The sequence below is a fragment of the Canis lupus genome, chromosome 21 (genome assembly GCF_003254725.2).
Source record: "Canis lupus dingo isolate Sandy chromosome 21, ASM325472v2, whole genome shotgun sequence".
In the NCBI taxonomy this organism is placed as follows: Eukaryota; Metazoa; Chordata; class Mammalia; order Carnivora; family Canidae; genus Canis; species Canis lupus.
The window spans coordinates 29,116,735-29,134,574 of record NC_064263.1 but is presented as its reverse complement, the minus strand read 5'-3'; the positions used below and the strand labels follow the sequence as shown (position 1 = coordinate 29,134,574).

Below are 17,840 nucleotides of genomic sequence, written 5' to 3'. Positions count from 1 at the left end.
AGAAATAATTTTTTACTTGGTTTTTAAGACACATCAAGGCTCAAGTTCTCCAAATATAATGGAGAAAAGGAACATGAAATGAACTGGCCTTTGTTCAGATTAGAATACCTGGCAGAAAGCAGAATGTGTTTTATATGTGACTAAAATATCAAATGTACGAATATCCTTCTAGTTTTTCACCCTAGGTAACATTCTATAAAGTTGATGGAAAACTACTCAGTTCACATGTGGTTCCTCGGTGACTTTTCCAGTAAGGCTAAGGTGGGGGGGGGGGGGAATGAAGCCCATCCTACAGGAAGAACCATCAATCACAGATTAATAACACTTGTAAAAAAGGAAAAAAGCCCAGTGAGAAATGCAGACAGGATTGGGCTCCCTTCCATTGGCATCTCTGATTTTCTAGCTTCCCATAATTTTCCTGAAACACCTGCTACTGCCAGCATTCTACATACATTACTCCTAGTGAATTGTGTTCAGGCATTAATAAAGCTTTAGTCCGTAATTTCAGTGAAACAAAAAATGGATTTTCATGTTTATAGAGTAGCTCATGAAAAAATAAACAGAAAAATATTTACAGCAGGTGGACTTTCTTCTGTACCTGAAATCCCTTCAAACCAGATGAAAAGACAACACTCCAGATCTGAGCAAACAGCCTTCTGCTGCCACAGCTCCTCAGCCCGATGAGTGCCCCGACGTGTTTACTCTCTGCTTCTTATTTGTCAATTAAATTATTAAGCATAAAGCACTCTGCTCAGGGTTTGGTTTTGGTTTGAATGCTGTTTATATTGTGGGAGGATTCAATGTATGACCATAGGACTCCTTACTGACATGCAAGAACCTATTCCTCACCCACTCTGCCCTTGTTTCTTTGATTCATAGGAAAGGCAGTGGCTATACAATCCTCATAGTTTCTCGAGAACATTGTCCCCTTAGTCTAAGTTCTGAAATGTCCTAGCTCTCTCTGACTCCTTGGTATTGAAATGTTCAGGGTTCTGCAAACGTTTCTTGGTATTTCTTCCAGCAGGCACAACATTAAAGAAATTTCATGTATTTCCCTACAGTGGATGAACTATAGAAGTCTCCTCTAAATGGTGGCCATCTGGAATTAAGGAGAGGCATCTTCTTCACTAAAGTCTGCCACATATGTTAGTTCTTTTTTTTTTTTTCATATGTTAGTTCTACAATAAGATGGAAACACTAGGATCTTTCTGCTTCAAATATCACACAACTTCTAATTCTTGCCATTGCATTCACATCAATTCTTTAGAGGTGGAAACAATGTCCTGTGAATGGAACAAATTCCATCAACTGGGCACAGGGTCTGATTCCATAGGTGCACAGGTTCAGGACATCTTCAGGGGCACCCACAGAAATTGCTTTGCAGAGCTCTGTAATCATAGAGTTCCAGATAAAGCAGACTTTTGGAACAAAAACCATTAACAGGACATTATCAGAAATTCTCTTTGTTAAGAGAATCTTACCAAACAGTGAATCAGTTGAGAGGAGAAGGAGAGAGGACTCTGGAAGGTTTTTTTCTAGTACAAAATTAAGTCAAATGCTTAGAAACGTTTAAGCTCAGGATCTTTTCCTTTTCCCTTTTCCTCTGAACTGTCTCTGAATGATACAGATTTTGTCTCCTGTGCATATTCTTTGGTTCTTCATGGATACAACAAAGTCTTCTATACTAAGTAAATGTCAGCCAGCAGAGGAAATAATGGAGTAACTATAAATATCATCTTGTCCTTTCCTTGTTTCTTCCTGCTGTCCCCAAACTAAACCTCCCACTTCCTCTTACACACTCAAATATAAATGCCCACTCACTCCCATCACACTTTGACTCTACATGGTAAGTTGGCAGGCAAGTCATTGTTTGCTATATGTTACCTGTGACAGGAAACATTCCATCTTCCTTCCCACATGTTCATCAGGTGTCCTTGTCTAAAATCCTTTCACAAAGATGATCACTTATAAACTCACCCACCACCATGCCGACAATGCAGAAAATTTATCATTATTTTTATTTCACAGGAATGACAGCCTTCCTTTGGAGTTACTGACAGCTAAGAGGTCCCCTATGATTTAGCCTCCAAGTCTGAGGATTCAGGTAGTCAATCTGACGGTATGACACATTTCTGCCACTAACCAACACTCCAGGAACTGCCTCTACTTGACATTATTTCCTCATGCCCACCAGTGCTATATAATTAGAAAGGATTCTGACCATGGTTACTGATTATGTGCTTTTTCATCCAGTACCCATATTTGGTCAGTTTTTCCCGAAACTCCTTGGTTTTCACTGCATAAATAATAGGATTGAGCATTGGAGGTATAAGGAAGTAGAGGTTTCCAAGAATGGTGTGCACATGCAGTGGAATTCCCCTGCCAAAGCGGTGAGTGAGGAAAGAGAACAGTGAGGGAGTATAGTAGAGAAGCATGACAACAATGTGTGCAGTGCAGGTGTTGACTGCTTTGTGGTGGGCTTCCTTAGAAGACAGCCGCAGGACAGCCTGGATGATAAGCACATAAGAGGAGGCAATAGCTGAGATGTCTAGCCCGGCAACCAACAAGGCCACCACCAGACCATATATCCGGTTGACTGTGGTGTCCACACACACCATCTTCACCACAGCCATGTGTTCACAGTAGGTGGTGGGGATGACATGATTCCCATGAAAAGGCATCTTCTGGAGGAGGACAGGCATGGGCAGAATGAAAAGGATGGCTCTTACTAAACTCACTAAGCCAATGAGCCCAATGCGACTATTGGAAAGGATGGTGGCATAGCGCAGGGGCTCACAGATGGCTACGTAGCGGTCAAAGGCCATGGTCATCAGAATGGCAGACTGCATGACAGATATGGAGTGAATGAAGAACATTTGGACCAGACAGCCCACATAGCTGATCTCACTGTGTCTAAACCAGAAGATGCATAGCACTTTGGGAATGGTGGTAGTGGACATGCCCAGGTCTGTGAGGGCCAACATGCAGAGGAGCAGGAACATGGGCTTGTGCAGGGAGCGCTCTGTGCAGATGATGAAGATGATGGTGCAGTTCCCAAGGATGGTGATGAAGTACATGGAACAGAAGGGGATAGAGATCCATCTGTGTTTGTCCTCCATCCCGGGAATGCCTTGGAGAATGAAGAAAGGAGGATGCCCCAGGGAGACATTGCACACAGTCATGGTATCACCCTGGTGTAATAGTTGAGAAGAACCATAAAACACTCATGAGCCTCAAACTTGAAAGAATTCAGGGTTGGAAAGTTAAACAAAAAAGTGGAATGATAAGGTACACAAATAATTTTGATATTAAGGTGATATATATTATATATCATAGTTTAATGTTATATATTATACATCATGCTCTAACTTTACAGTAGCAATAACATGTTCTTACCATATTAAATCTCTTAGAATATATACATTTGGAATATTTTTATTTACAATGCACTTACCAGTTTTCATCTATGAAGCATGTCATTAAGTAAATAAAAATATTTATGTGTATTTTTGAATATGTATCCCCTTTAAGAATGGAACTTCATGGATGTGAGACAAAAATCAGCAGAAATACTAAAACCATGACAAAATATTCAATATCACTCTGAGTAAACAGAGGTTGAAATCAGCCAACAATGAGCTTTTCAGAAACAAAATAGCTTAAATGCTTACAACAGAATTGCTCACCAAAAGTTGAAGGATACACATTTATAGCCCATTAGGGACCTGAAGGGAATTATTATGACAAATTTTCAATGAGGACCCAGAAGCAGCAGGTGACAAGCTTCTGGGTACCTTTGGCCAGGTTGCCAGAATGGGACCGTGAAGCCCACCTCACCCAGAGACACTCACCTGACTGTGAAACAGTCACAGTGAGGGAAGCTGGACTCCGACCCTTTCCTCAAACGAGTATGTGTGAGTGTATACAGCTGTCTGTGGCTCTGTCTACAACCATATGGCTCCTGGAGAACATACTCAGTGCTCTAATATCCTCACTCCTCCCTCTCAGGTACACAAGAAGACCTGATAAGGCCCCTTAAATCATCTAAGGAAAGGCCCCTTGGGTGCCCAGATATAGCTCTTTGCCATTTCTTCCAACCCAAACACACAAAACAAGACACCAGTACTATTAATGTATACTTGACCCTGGAGGTTTCCCTGAACTGCCAGGAAATGAGGCTGGTTGACCCTAGGGGTTCTGGGCATATTCTAGTCTTTGGTAGTCCAGGAGGAGACTAGGGAGAGAGGGTGAAGGTAAAGATGATTGTGGCACAATATTGTGGCCTGGGAGGTTGTATCCCCAAGGCTCTCTTTTCCACCTTTGTGTAGATGTGGTAACTCATTAGGGCCTTACTCTATGGCCTGAATAGTCATAGTCCTGAGAACATCAGAGGTACACCCTTGTGGTTGGATAACCTCATAAAATGCTGTTGGCATCTCTGATTCTGTCAATCGTTACTGTCTTACAGGTGTTTTCTGTTTCCCAAGCCAATGGCTAGTCCCTAGATATTTCCCCCAGCATATTTATGCATGTGCAACAATCATGTCCCAATATCTCCTCTATTTCTGGGACAAGATGTAGGCATATTTCTTGCTTATGAAGTCAGGGGAAAAAATCTGTCCAAAAAAATCTGTGCCACATCACTTGGAGAATGTACAATATAGAACAAAACATTGACAACAACAGTCAAAGCCACTGCAAGAGTGGGACTCAGAGGACCACATTCTAAATCATGATGTAGTGCAAGTTCTGCCTAACAACAGACCCTGTAAAGAGACTTTGTTCTGAGTCAGGTGTCAACAGGAGGGAGGCCATGGTAAGGGAACGAGTGACAGAATGAAGGGTGTAGCACAATCAATACATCAACAGAAGGAATCACTAACAAGAATAGGCCAGGATCAAGGCACCTGCTCATGGACACATCCACAAGGCTTCCCCTGCAGAAAGCTGTGTTATAGTAAAATGCCAAAATCCTGGGCTCAGTCATCTTTCCTCTTTTCCCCAGGGAGATCCTGATGGACAATGATGACAGGAGTAACCAGTAAGACTCATTTTTGATTGGCCCTACTGTCTCAGGCTTATATTCATGATCCTGTGAATTCCCTGTGTACAAGTTCTAAACAGACTTTTCTTGTAGAATATCGCCAAAGCTCTATGAAGCGCCATAGTACTGGCCAGAATCCTGGACCCCTCAGTCACCAATTTTAAGCTTGCTCTTTGGATAATCACACTACTCAGAGAAAATAGCCCTGGTCTAGTTCCTCTCCAAGTACTGTATCCCGATCACCAGCGTCATGTTTGTCACATAGTGGGCAGAAATAAAGTCAAATCAATGAATAAGTAAATGAATAAGCAAATAAATAGTTCTCTTATATGAACTAATTAGGTGTCCTAGTTTGTGGGCATCTTACTTGGATTTGTTTTCTTGTGTTAATAAAAGCCAGAACACAACTATATTTGAAAGCTATCTATTCCCCCATCAAAGAATTCATAAACCAGGATGCATGGAAAAAAATTAAAAGATGCATTCTTTTTAGAATCTTGACAGAATGATTCTGAAATTCAACTGAAGATGGATGCTGGGGTAGGTCATTCTGTAGAGCACCTGACTTTTGTTTTTCCTTCTGGTCATATCTGAAGGTCATGAGAAGAAGCTCCACATAGGGCTCTGCACCAGGTGTAGAGCCTGCTCAAGATTCTCTCTCTCCCTCTGCCTCTTCTTCCTACTTGTGCACTTTCTCTCTTAAAAAGTTATATTATATATATATATATATAATATATTTTTATATATTATATTATATATTATTATATATTATTATATTATATTATTATATAATATGATAATTATATAATAATTATATATAATTATCATATTATATAATATATTATATAATTATAATATATAATTATATAATATATTATATATATTATATTATATTATTATTTTATATATATAAAATATATATTATATATATTTATATAAAATCATGAAATATATATATAAAATCATGAAATTCATAATAATATATAATTATATTATTATATTATATTATATATATTATAATATATATTATATTATATATTATATATATTATATTATATTATTATTATTTTATATATATAATATACATATTATATATATTTATATAAAATCATGAAATATATATATATAAAATCATGAAATTCAAATGGAAAACAAGTTTTGAAGATAATAATGATGATTGTATAGGGGCACTAGCCTACTAAAATTTAAATGTAAAATGGCTCTTTTTTGAACAAAAAACTGTGGTATGAGAATAGCCTGATTATTTAAGCAGAATAACATCTATACAAATGCCTAAGTATATGTGCCATATATTGTGTGATAAAGACAATATGTCAAAACACTGCAGATAAAATGGATTATAAATACTATAATCATATTATAGAAGTATAGAGTAAAAATCTTTATTTTTCATATCACTCATGATGTTTTCATGTCTATGAATGTCAATATTTTTCCTCTTATTTTAATCATGTTGGAAACAAAAAGGTTATAAAGAATAATATAGCATGCATTAATATTCACAATATAGTTTCAGAAAACGTTACATAAAGTATAAGATCCTCCTGTCTAACTTATTTTCATGGTATTTCTTTTTCTTATCCTCAAGGATGAATTGTTTCATGTAATTCCCTTAACATTTTATACTTTTTAATATAGCTACGACATAAACGTGAATCCTAATTTAACAAATACCATGACATATTTTTAAGCTCTTTACAAATGGTGCTATGGAATGCCAGTTGATAAATCTTGATTTTTCACAACTTTATATTTGTGAGATACACTCAGAATGATGCATGCAGGTCTGGTGAAGTGTTCCTTAGTGCTATAAAAGAGATATTTTTCCTTACTCAGTAGCGGTACGATTATATGCACCTATATACTTAAAAGAGTGGATACCATATTTAATTAATGAAAGTATTTGAATGAAGATGTTATGCTTTATTCACTGATGCTTCTTTGCTGAGTATCTAGCTCATTGAAAATTATTGATAGGCATAATGTTATTAATATTCTTATGTCATGCTGTCTCCCTGCATTCTTGACTAGCTACATGATTTAGTTGTTTTATAAAAGTTATAAACACATCTGCCTTAGTCTGTTTTGTTGGCTGTAAAGTATGAGACCTGCTATGGCCAATCAGACTAAGAGCCACAGAGGCGTGTGCTCCCCGACGTCTCCAAGTGGAACATGCCATGAGAAGGGAAGTAGAAGTTTAAAGACCAGGCCTCGCAGTGAGTTAAATCAGGGAAGGTTTCTGAGAGGGACTGGGCCATAGATTGAGATTACGCCAATAGCCAAGCAGGAAAGAGTGAGAGAGGCATCTTTCCTTGGAGCCTTCTTTCCTTGACAGATCCTTGTAGGTTAGGAGACAGTCCTCATTCTTTCCTTATTGAAGTCCTGTCTCTGGGACTCAAAGGACCTCACTTTTAGAAGGGACATAAATATTAAGTTCATCTAACTGTCTTCATCTCAGAAGAATTTTAGAATGTGGACACACCTAAAAGAAGATAAAAAAATTCTACGATAATTAAATTCTTTCTTCTATTCCCTCTTTATCTATCACCGTTTTATTAAAGACCAACTAATTTTGTGTGTTTTCTTAATTACAATTTGCATCTCTCATATCCTACACACGTTTGCTGCTTCATACAAATAGTCAATATGGTTTAAAAATGTATTGGTAATGCTATTATGAGATTGAATTACTAAAAAAAAAAAAGTATTTTCTTTGAATTTGAAGCCACATAAATGATTTTGTGCCAATATGGAATGGATCCTAAGAATTTTATTATGGATTAAAATAAGTAAAAACATTATCATAATGTATTCCCATCTGTGTAAACTGTGATTCTATGTTCCATAGAAGATGGGTGAAGGTCCCCTTGTTATCTTCAGGCTGCATTTTTTTCTTAACTTCACTTAGTAATTAACCAAAAATTAGACTATCCTACGACCAGATTTACAATGATCTTCAACGGTAGCATCCATCCAGATGTCATGACCAAATCCTAGTTTTAGGATTCTAGACTTTCCAGATCTCAAAGTATGGGTCTGTTAGAGTGGGCTTGAATTTCATAATAATTTTCTATCAGGCATTATATTCATTTAATTTCCAAAGCATTTCTCATAAAAGATATACTGAATAGCTATAAATTGCTAATGTGAGCCAGACATGATTCTAGGTGCTTTACATATGGACAAATCTGTGATGTAGGCACTATCATGATTCCTATCTTGTGTAGTCGACATACAGCATTATATGCATTTCAGGTGATTCAACAATTCCATTATTACTCACTGTTCATAAAAATAAGGATACTCTGAATCCCCTTCACCTATTTCTCCCATCCCCCACCCCTGACCCTTCTTGGGTAACCAGCAGTTTTTTTCCCTATAGTTAAGAGAGTGGTAAGTGAATTCATTAGGTTACAGGATGCAAAATCAATGTGCAGAAATCTGTTACATTTCTCTATACTAATTATGAAGAGTAAGAAAGGGAATTGAAGTAAGTCAGTCGGAGAAGGACAAACATTATATGTTCTCATTCATTTGGGGAATATAAATAATAGTGAAAGGGAAAATAAGGGAAGGGAGAAGAAATGGGTGGGAAATATCAGAAAGGGAGACAGAACGTAAAGACTGCTAACTCTGGGAAACGAACTAGGGGTGGTAGAAGGGGAGGAGGGCGGGGGGTGGGAGTGAATGGGTGACGGGCACTGGGTGTTATTCTGTATGTTAGTAAATTGAACACCAATAAAAAAAAAAAAAGAAAAAAAAAAAACAAAAACAAAAAAAAAGAAAGGGAATTGAAGAACACAATCCCATTTGCAGTTGCACCTACTATAATAAAATATCTAGGAATAAACTTAACCACGCACTTGAAAGACCTGGACTCTGAAAACTATAAAACATTGGTGAACGATTTAAGAGGGCACACACACACACACACACACACACAAATATACTTCTATGCTCAGAGACTGGAAGGGAAATATGCTTAGAGTTTCATACAGTTTGCACTCATTAACAAATTGTTAGATAACCTCTGGGAATACCTACATACAAAATTAATTGGTTTTGCCCTGAATATTGGATTTAAACCAATGGCAGACATTCAAATGAAAGAGGATGAAAGGAGACTAATATAAGTTGAAATCATCTTTTTTTTCACTTGTCAATTATTGCTTCAATTTTCTCTCATCTAATTCTAGGCACGTGGCTCAGTAATCCAAGTGGAACTTCCCTGAGGCCAGACCACCTCTGATATACCTCTGCTACATGTGACTGCTATCAACAGCCCAAAGTTCACAGCAGAATCTAGTGAAGTGTGATAGAGTTTCCTTCTGTTGCCATCAGTAGGGTTTTATATGACTTGTTTGACTATACTTGTTTTCTTTTATCAACTATTTGAATTAATATTAAATACTCATGTTCTACCCTCGCTCTTGCACACATGTGATAAGGTGTTAAATCTCCAACATCTTCCATTCAACTATTGTATAAAAATGATGAGAACTTCCTAATAATCCCCAATATGGAAACAGGAGCTTTTGTTTGTGTGTTTGTTTGTTTGTTTCTTTTGCATTGGACTTCACAAGTTTAAACAATTTAGTAAAAACAGAAAGTAATGCCTGTCAAAAGCTAAAGTAGTGTTCAGTGGAGCAGGAGGCCTTCGGTTGGTAATGCATATTCAAACTATCAATTCTCATTTTAGATAGATAGATGATATTGATAGACAGACAGAAGGATAGATAGATAGATAGATAGATAGATAGATAGATAGATAATGTGTGTGTACACATCTATGTAAATGTCTAAATTTCTTTCTCTCTCCTCTCCATTTACCTATACCAAGAGAAGCATTATTGCCACAGAATCTAGTATTCACCTGTTTCATAGGTACTGGCATGTAAGACTCCAAGAACAAAGAACATGATATTTGAAAACAATCAGGCAAAATTCTACCAGAGACCCGGTAGATTAGTAGGTTTAGCTTGTGAATGGGAACTCAATACATATAAGAAGTTGTAAAGATGTTAGCATCTTCTCGGGTGTATTGGTGTATTAAGAGAACCACAGGACAGAAATTTTAGGAACCCAACTTCAAAGCAGTGGTCCTTTAAGAGGAGGCCAAAACACTCACCTCAATATCCATTTTAAACTCATAGAGGGGAGGTTTGGAAAAAGTGTATTCAGCCTCTTAATGGGGAATCTAGTTTCACACCAGCAGGAATGAAGTCTTTAGGGCAGCCCAGATGGCTCAGCGGTTTAGCACCACCTTCAGCCTAGGGCGTGAGCCTGGAGACCCGGGATCGAGTCCCACGTTGGACTCCATGCATGGAGCCAGCTTTTCCCTCTGTCTATGTCTCTGCCTCTCTCTCTCTCTGTCATTAATAAATAAATAAAATCCTTAAAAAAATAAATAAATCTTTAAAAAAATGAATTCTTTAAAAATGCACACTTCACAAGCTCACAAAGCTACACTGGACGCTCAGAAACAAATTAACAATATCACCACAATTCCCACAACTGCCTATGCTCCCGCAAATCCTTGGAAGACACTCAGGAGAGGCTGGTAGTGGTGCTTTCACTTCTGTCAAAATGGAGCATGAGCTCAGCATGGATCAAGTTCACAGCCAAAGGAAAATGCAGGAAGCGCTTCAGAAAAAGGAGCCCTGCAGCAAGAGAGGAAACAGTCTTTCTCAGAGTTATAGGACACTGGGATCAAAGGAGGGCCACTGCCAGCTCCATTTGCCTCTAGTCTCACTTCTCCTGGGTCTGTTTGGCTACGTTTTTGTTGAATGCCATTTCACATGGATAGGAAAATATGATTTAGCAAGAAATAAAATAGAAACAACCAGGACCTAGTGAATTAAGAAAAAATTAAAAGTATGTGCTCCCGTGGTCCATGCCAGGGACAGGAAAGCCCATTCCATTGGCTACAAACCAGAAAGGAAAAAGTAAACAAACAAACAAACAAAAAAACTTCTGCAAGTAAAATATCAAAGCTGATACATGTCTGGGAATATAGATGGGAGAGTCATACCTGTGAAAATCAGAACAATATCCTCATTCTTATGTATATATTCATTACTATTTTAGAAATATAAGGCAATTATGAGTATATGTAACACATGACCAAAGGGATGATTCTGGAAGTGACATTACATGGAAGTGGAGACAATTTTACATCCTGTTGAGTAAACTAAGACATTCTATTCCCTTTCTGAGTGCATGCATTATTTTAACAGGAAGAACAGAATTTGGCACAGCAAACAGAAGCAACATTTTTATTTAGTTATGTGTGATACGATTAATTCAAAAATATATAACTTTTGGAGAACCATGTACATGTATAGAAACTCTTTCTGGAGCTCTTTAAAATATTTTTAAGGAATATTTTTAGAGAATACCAGCAAAGGTTACCTCAGTTGATTATAACTGTTGAAATTGAATTAATCATAATAAAGATAGATAATTTCTGGTAACAGCTTAAAGTTAAAATAACAATTCTGTTGGATGGGTTCAAGGAGGGAGCTCCTGTTAATCTCAAAGCAAGTTCACAGACCAGGTGAGGTCTCAGTCATGTGGACTGTTTCAGCAGGTAAACTCCATGCCACTGCCTAATGCCCTTGGTCACACATACTATTCAGCCACCGGTGCTGGGACCACTTCCAGGCAGGTGTGATCAGATAGTAGACATCAGGTGACACCTAGTACCTGGAGCTCCTAGCCATGCGGCCTCCCTAACTCCATGCCATGGACACCAGCCCCCAGCTCTGCTGTCATGCATACAGCCTCGAATGACTAGGGTTGAGGACATGAGTACACAGGAGCCACGGGTAAAATCCTCTCATCTCTTGAAGACAACAATTCTGAAATGCATTTCCTAAAGCGCTTCAGTTGGTCCTAGCAATGTTGGACACCAGTCTCCTCTAGTCCTGTGCAGCTTGATAAAAAAAAAAAAAAAAAAAAATCCCTGTATTGGCTTTACTTTTTTCCAGCTTTCACTTGACCTGTTGTGCACACCCATCCTGTGCGATCGGTTGTCTCAAGAAACTGCCCATATCCAAGCTGTGTCTTAGGCCGTGCTTTCTGGGGCACCCAGCTTACACTCCCCAGTGGTGAAATTGCTAGTTCTTCTGTGCCAGGAACTCAGACTCCAGTGACAGTTGTTGCCGTACTCACAGGTTATTAGGAGTGATTTATTTTAATAAAACATTATATATTCATTCATAGAAATATTTATAATTTTTTACTTGGTTGTTAAGACACATCAAGGCTCAAGTTCTCCAAATATAATGGAGAAAAGGAACATGAAATGAACTGGCCTTTGTTCAGATTAGAATACCTGGCAGAAAGCAGAATGTGTTTTATATGTGTTTTGTATCAAATGTATGAATATCCTTCTAGTTTTTCACCTTTTCTATAAAGGTGACAAAAACTAGTCAGTTCACATGTGTGTCCTCAGTAACTTTTCCAGCAAGGCCTCAGGAGAGAAATGAAGCCCACCCTACAGGAAGAACAATCAATCACAGATTAATAACACTTGTAAAAAAGGAAAAAAGCCCAGTGAGAAATGAAGACAGAATTGGGCTCCCTTCCCTTGCCATCTCTGATTTTCTAGCTCCCCATAATTTTCCAGAATCAGCTGCTACTGCCAGCATTCCACATACATTCTTCCTAGTGTATTGTGTTCAGGCGTTAATAAAGTTTTAGTCCTTAATTTCAGTGAAACAAAAATGGCTTCTCATATCTATAGAGTAGCTCATGAAAAAATAAATGTAAAAATATTTACAGCAGGTGGACTCTCTTCTGTACCTGAAAATCTCTTCAAACCAGATGAAAAGAAAGTCACTCTCAGTTCTGAGCAAAACCAGCCTTCTGCTGCCACAGCACTTCAGATCAATGGGTGCCCCGGCGTGTTCACTCTCTGCTACTTATTTGACAATTAAATTATTAACCATAGAACACTCTGCTCAGGGTTTTGTGTTCGTTTGAATGTTGTCTATATCGAAGGAGGATTCAATGTATGACCTGAGGACTCCTTGCTGACATGCAAAAACCTATTCCTCCCCCCACACTGCTCCTGTTTCTTCCATCCATAGAAAAGGCACTGTCTAGTGAGTCCTCATTGTTTCTCCTGAACATTATCCCCGTAGGTCAAGTTTTGAAATGTCCTAGCTCTCTCCCTCCTTGGTATTCAACTGTTCAGGGTTCTGCAAACATTTCTTGCTATTTCTTACAGCGGGCACAACATTCTGAAGAAATTTCATGTATTTCCTTCCAGTGGACGAACTGTAGGAGTCTCCTCTAAATGGTGGCCATGTGGCGTTAAGGAGAGGCATCTTTTTCACTGAAGTCTGCCTCATATGTTAGTTCTACAACATGATAGAAACACTAGGATCTTTCTGCTTTCAAACATCACGCAACTTCTAATACTTTCCATTACATCCGCATCAATTCTCTAGAGCTGGAAACAAATGTCCTGTGAATGTAACGAATTCCAACATCTGGGCACAGGATCTGAGCTCCACAGCCGCCCTGAATACCTGTTCAGGACATCTTCGTGGGCACCCACAGAAATTGCTTTGCAGAGGTCTGTAATCATAGAGTTCCAGGATAAAACCGACTTTTGGAACAAAAACCTTTAACGGGACATTCTCAGAAATTCTCTTTGTTAAGAGAATCTTACCAAACAGTGAATCAATTGAGAGGAGCAGGAGAGAGGACTCTGGGAGGTTTTACCAGGACAAAATTAGGTCAAATACCTAGCAACTTTTAAGCTCAGGAACTTTTCTTTTTCCCTTTCCTCTGAAATGTCTCTGACTGTTACAGATTATGTCACCTGTGCATATTCCTTGGTTCTTCATGGACACAACAAAGTTTTCTAAGTAAACATCGGCTAGCAAATGAAATAATGGAGTAACTATAAATACCGTCTTGTACTTTCCTTGACCCTTCCTACTGTCCCCAAACTATACCTCTTACTTCCCCTTACACACCCCAATAGAAATGCACACTCGCTCCCATCACACCTTGCCTTTGCATGGCAAGTTGGCAGACAAGTCATTGTTTGTTATATGTTACCTGCAAGGGGAAACATTCCATCTTATTTCACATGTGTTCAGCAAGTTTTGTATTCAGGTCCTTCTACACACATGATCACATGTAATTTGCCCAACCACCATGCCAGCAATGCAGAGACTATATCACTTTCATTTCACAAAGGATGACAGCCTTCCTTTGGAGTTACTGACAGCAAAGTGGTCTTCTGTGATTTAGCTTCCACGTCTGAGGATTCCAGTACTCATTCTGAATGTACACCACTTTTCTGCCATGAGCCAATTCTCCTGGAAACTGCCTCTGGATAACATTTTTATCTCTTTCCCACCAGTGCTGGATGATCAGACAGGCTTCGGACCATGGGTAACGGTTTTGAGCTCCTTCTTCCAGTACCCATATTTGATCAGTTTTTCCCGAAACTCCTTGGTTTTCACTGCATAAATAATAGGATTGAGCATTGGAGGTACAAGGAAGTAGAGGTTTCCAAGAATGGTGTGCACATGCAGTGGAATTCCCCTGCCAAAGCGGTGAGTGAGGAAAGAGAACAGTGAGGGCGTGTAAGAGATAAGCATGACACAGATATGAGTGGTGCAAGTGTTGACTGCTTTGTGGTGGGCTTCCTTAGAAGACAGTCGCAAGACAGCCTTGATGATAAGCACATAAGAGGAGGCGATAGCTGAGATGTCTAGCCCGGCAACCAACAAGGCCACCACCAGACCATATATCCGGTTGACTGTGGTGTCCACACACACCATCTTCACCACAGCCATGTGTTCACAGTAGGTGGTGGGGATGACATGATTCGCATGAAAAGGCATCTTCTGGAGGAGGACAGGCATGGGCAGAATGAAAAGGATGGCTCTTACTAAACTCACTAAGCCAATGAGCCCAATGCGACTATTGGAAAGGATGGTGGCATAGCGCAGGGGCTCACAGATGGCTACGTAGCGGTCAAAGGCCATGGTCATCAGAATGGCAGACTGCATGGCCGATATGGAGTGAATGAAGAACATTTGGACCAGACAGCCCACATAGCTGATCTCACTGTGTCTAAACCAGAAGATGCATAGCACTTTGGGAATGGTGGTAGTGGACATGCCCAGGTCTGTGAGGGCCAACATGCAGAGGAGCAGGAACATGGGCTTGTGCAGGGAGCGCTCTGTGCAGATGATGAAGATGATGGTGCAGTTCCCAAGGATGGTGATGAAGTACATGGAACAGAAGGGGATAGAGATCCATCTGTGTTTGTCCTCCATCCCGGGAATGCCTTGGAGAATGAAGAAAGGAGGATGCCCCAGGGAGACATTGCACACAGTCATGGTGACACCCAGGTGTAGCAGCCTAGAAGAATCATAAAACACTTCATGAGCCTCAAACTTGAAAGAATTCAGGGTTAGAAAGTTAAACAAAAAAGTAGAATGATAAGGTATACAAATATATTCTGATATCAATGTAATATATGTTATATAATATGATTCAGTGTTATATGTCTTATTATATAACATGCTCTAATATTACAGTAACAATAATATGGTCTTACCACATTAAATCTCCCAGTGTATTTTCTTTTTGAATATTTTTATTAATGATGCACTTAATAATTTTCACATATGAAGCATGTCATTAAGCATATGGAATTATGGTATATGTATTTTTGTATGTGTATCCCCTTTAAGAATGGAACTTCATGGATGTGAGACAAAAATGGGTAGAAATACCAAAACCATGACAGATTATTCAGTACCACTCTGAGTGAACAGAGGATGAAAATAGGTCAACAAAAGACCTTCTCAGAAACAAGACAGCTTAAATGCTTACAACAGTATTGCTCACCAAAATTGAAGCATACACATTTACAGCCCATTAGGGACTTGAAGGGAACTGTGATGACAGATATTCAATGAGGACCCAGAGGCAGCAGGTGGCAAGCTTTTGGGCACCTTTGACTGGGTTGCCAGAATGGGATGATGAAGCCCACCTCACCCAGAAATACTCACTTGACTGTGAAGCAGTCACAGTGTGGGAAGCTGGACTCCGACCCTTTCCTCAAACATGTATGTGTGAGTATATACAGCTGTCTGTGGCTCTATTTACAACTATATGTCTCCTGGATAACACTCAGTGTTATCTCACAGTGATAACTCAGTGCCCTGCATGTCCCCACTGCTTACTCTCAGACACACAAGAAGTCCTGGTATGGCCCCTTATGTCATCTAAGGAAAGGCCCCCTGGGTACCCAGAATTAGCTCTTTGGCATTTCCTTTTTCCCCAAACACACACACCAGTCACCACTGCTATTATGTGTAAACTTGACCCTGGTGGTTTCCCTGAGTTGCCAGGAAATGAAGATGGTTGACCCTAGGGGTTTGGGGCATATGCTAGTCTTTGCTAATCTGGTAGGAGATTAAGGGGGAAGGTGAGCTTAAAACTGAATCCGAAACTAGATTAGAACCTGGGAGCTTGTATCCCAAGGACCTGTTTTCCTTTTTTTTTTTTTTTTCCAAGGACCTGTTTTCCATGTTTCTGTAGATGTAGGAGTCCAGCAGGGCCTTACTCCTTGACTTGGGTCATCACATCCTGAAGGCCTCAGTGGCATAGCTCCTGTTGTTGGGCACACTGATAAAATGCTTTAGTAGCTCTGTTTCCATCTATCCTTAGCATCACCCAGGTTTTTTATTCTAACTTGTTTTCCAGGCCAATGGCTTAACCCTAGACATTCCCTGCCCCAGAATCTTTCCTGTAATATCACCTCTCATGTCTCAACATACCATCGACTTCTGGGTCCAGATGTAGCCTTATTTCTTTCTTATTATGTCAGATAACAAAATTTTTCAAAAATTCCGATGTGCATTGCAGAATGCACAACATTGTCAAAATCCAACATTATCAAAATCATGCAAAGATACCCCAAGAGTTGGACGCAGAGGGCCACCTTCTAAATCATGATGTAATGCAAGTCTGCCAAACAGCAGACCCTATAGGGAGACTTTTCTCTGAGTCAGGTGTCAGCAGGAGGGAGGCAGTGGTAAGGGAAGGAGTAGCAGAATAAAGTGTGTAGCACAATCAATACATCAACAGAAGGAATCACCAGCAAAAATAGTCCACCATCAAGGCACCTGCTTATAGACACATCTGCACAGCTTCCCCTGCAGAAAGCTGTGCTATAGTAACATGCCGAAATCCTGGGCTCAATCATTCTTTCCTCGTTGCTGCAGGGACATCCTGATGGACAATGATGACCGGGAGTAATCAGCAAGACTTCCTTTTTCTTGGTCCTACTGCCTCAGTTTTATATCCAGGATTCTGTGAACTCCCTGTATACAACTTCCAATGCATCTTTTCTCATAGGATATCCTCAAAGTCTATCAAGTGTGGTGGCATTGCCCAGAATCTGTGACCTCTGAATCCCAAGTTTTAAGTTTGCTCTTTGGATAATCACACTACTCAGGGAGAATAGCCCTGGTCTGCTTTCTCCCCAAGTACTGTATCCCAATCACCAGCATCATGTTTGTCACCTAGCGGGCAGATAACAAAGTCAAATAAATGAATAAGGGAATGGCTAAACCAATAAGTAAGTTCTTTACATATGAACTTATTATGTATCCTAGTTTTTCTTGCATGGTTTTGTTTTCTTTTGTTAATGAAAATCAAAACACAACCATTTTGAAGGCTATGCCTTCTTCTTCAATATATTCCTAAATCAGACAAATCGAACAAATTCCAA

General features: G+C 39.2%; 2 protein-coding genes across 2 annotated transcripts; both read right to left on the bottom strand.

The window, feature by feature from the left end:
* Positions 1-2,204: 2,204 nt before the first annotated feature.
* On the bottom strand, positions 2,205-3,182 carry LOC112667371 (olfactory receptor 52D1-like). The gene has a single exon (XM_025458949.3). The coding sequence runs from the start codon at positions 3,180-3,182 to the stop codon at positions 2,205-2,207; it is 978 nt and encodes a 325-aa protein (XP_025314734.3).
* An 8,211-nt stretch (positions 3,183-11,393) lies between these two features.
* LOC112667364 (olfactory receptor 52P1-like) lies at positions 11,394-15,462 on the bottom strand. Its single transcript, XM_035704134.2, has one exon. It carries the CDS (start codon positions 15,433-15,435, stop codon positions 14,458-14,460), a length of 978 nt encoding a protein of 325 aa, XP_035560027.1. The 5' UTR covers positions 15,436-15,462; the 3' UTR covers positions 11,394-14,457.
* Between the last annotated feature and the right edge of the window lie 2,378 nt (positions 15,463-17,840).

Coding starts and splice junctions, on each gene's coding strand:
- LOC112667364 (XM_035704134.2), bottom strand. CDS start 15,435: ATGACTGTGTGCAATGTCTCCCTGGGGCATCCTCCTTTCTTCATTCTC.
- LOC112667371 (XM_025458949.3), bottom strand. CDS start 3,182: ATGACTGTGTGCAATGTCTCCCTGGGGCATCCTCCTTTCTTCATTCTC.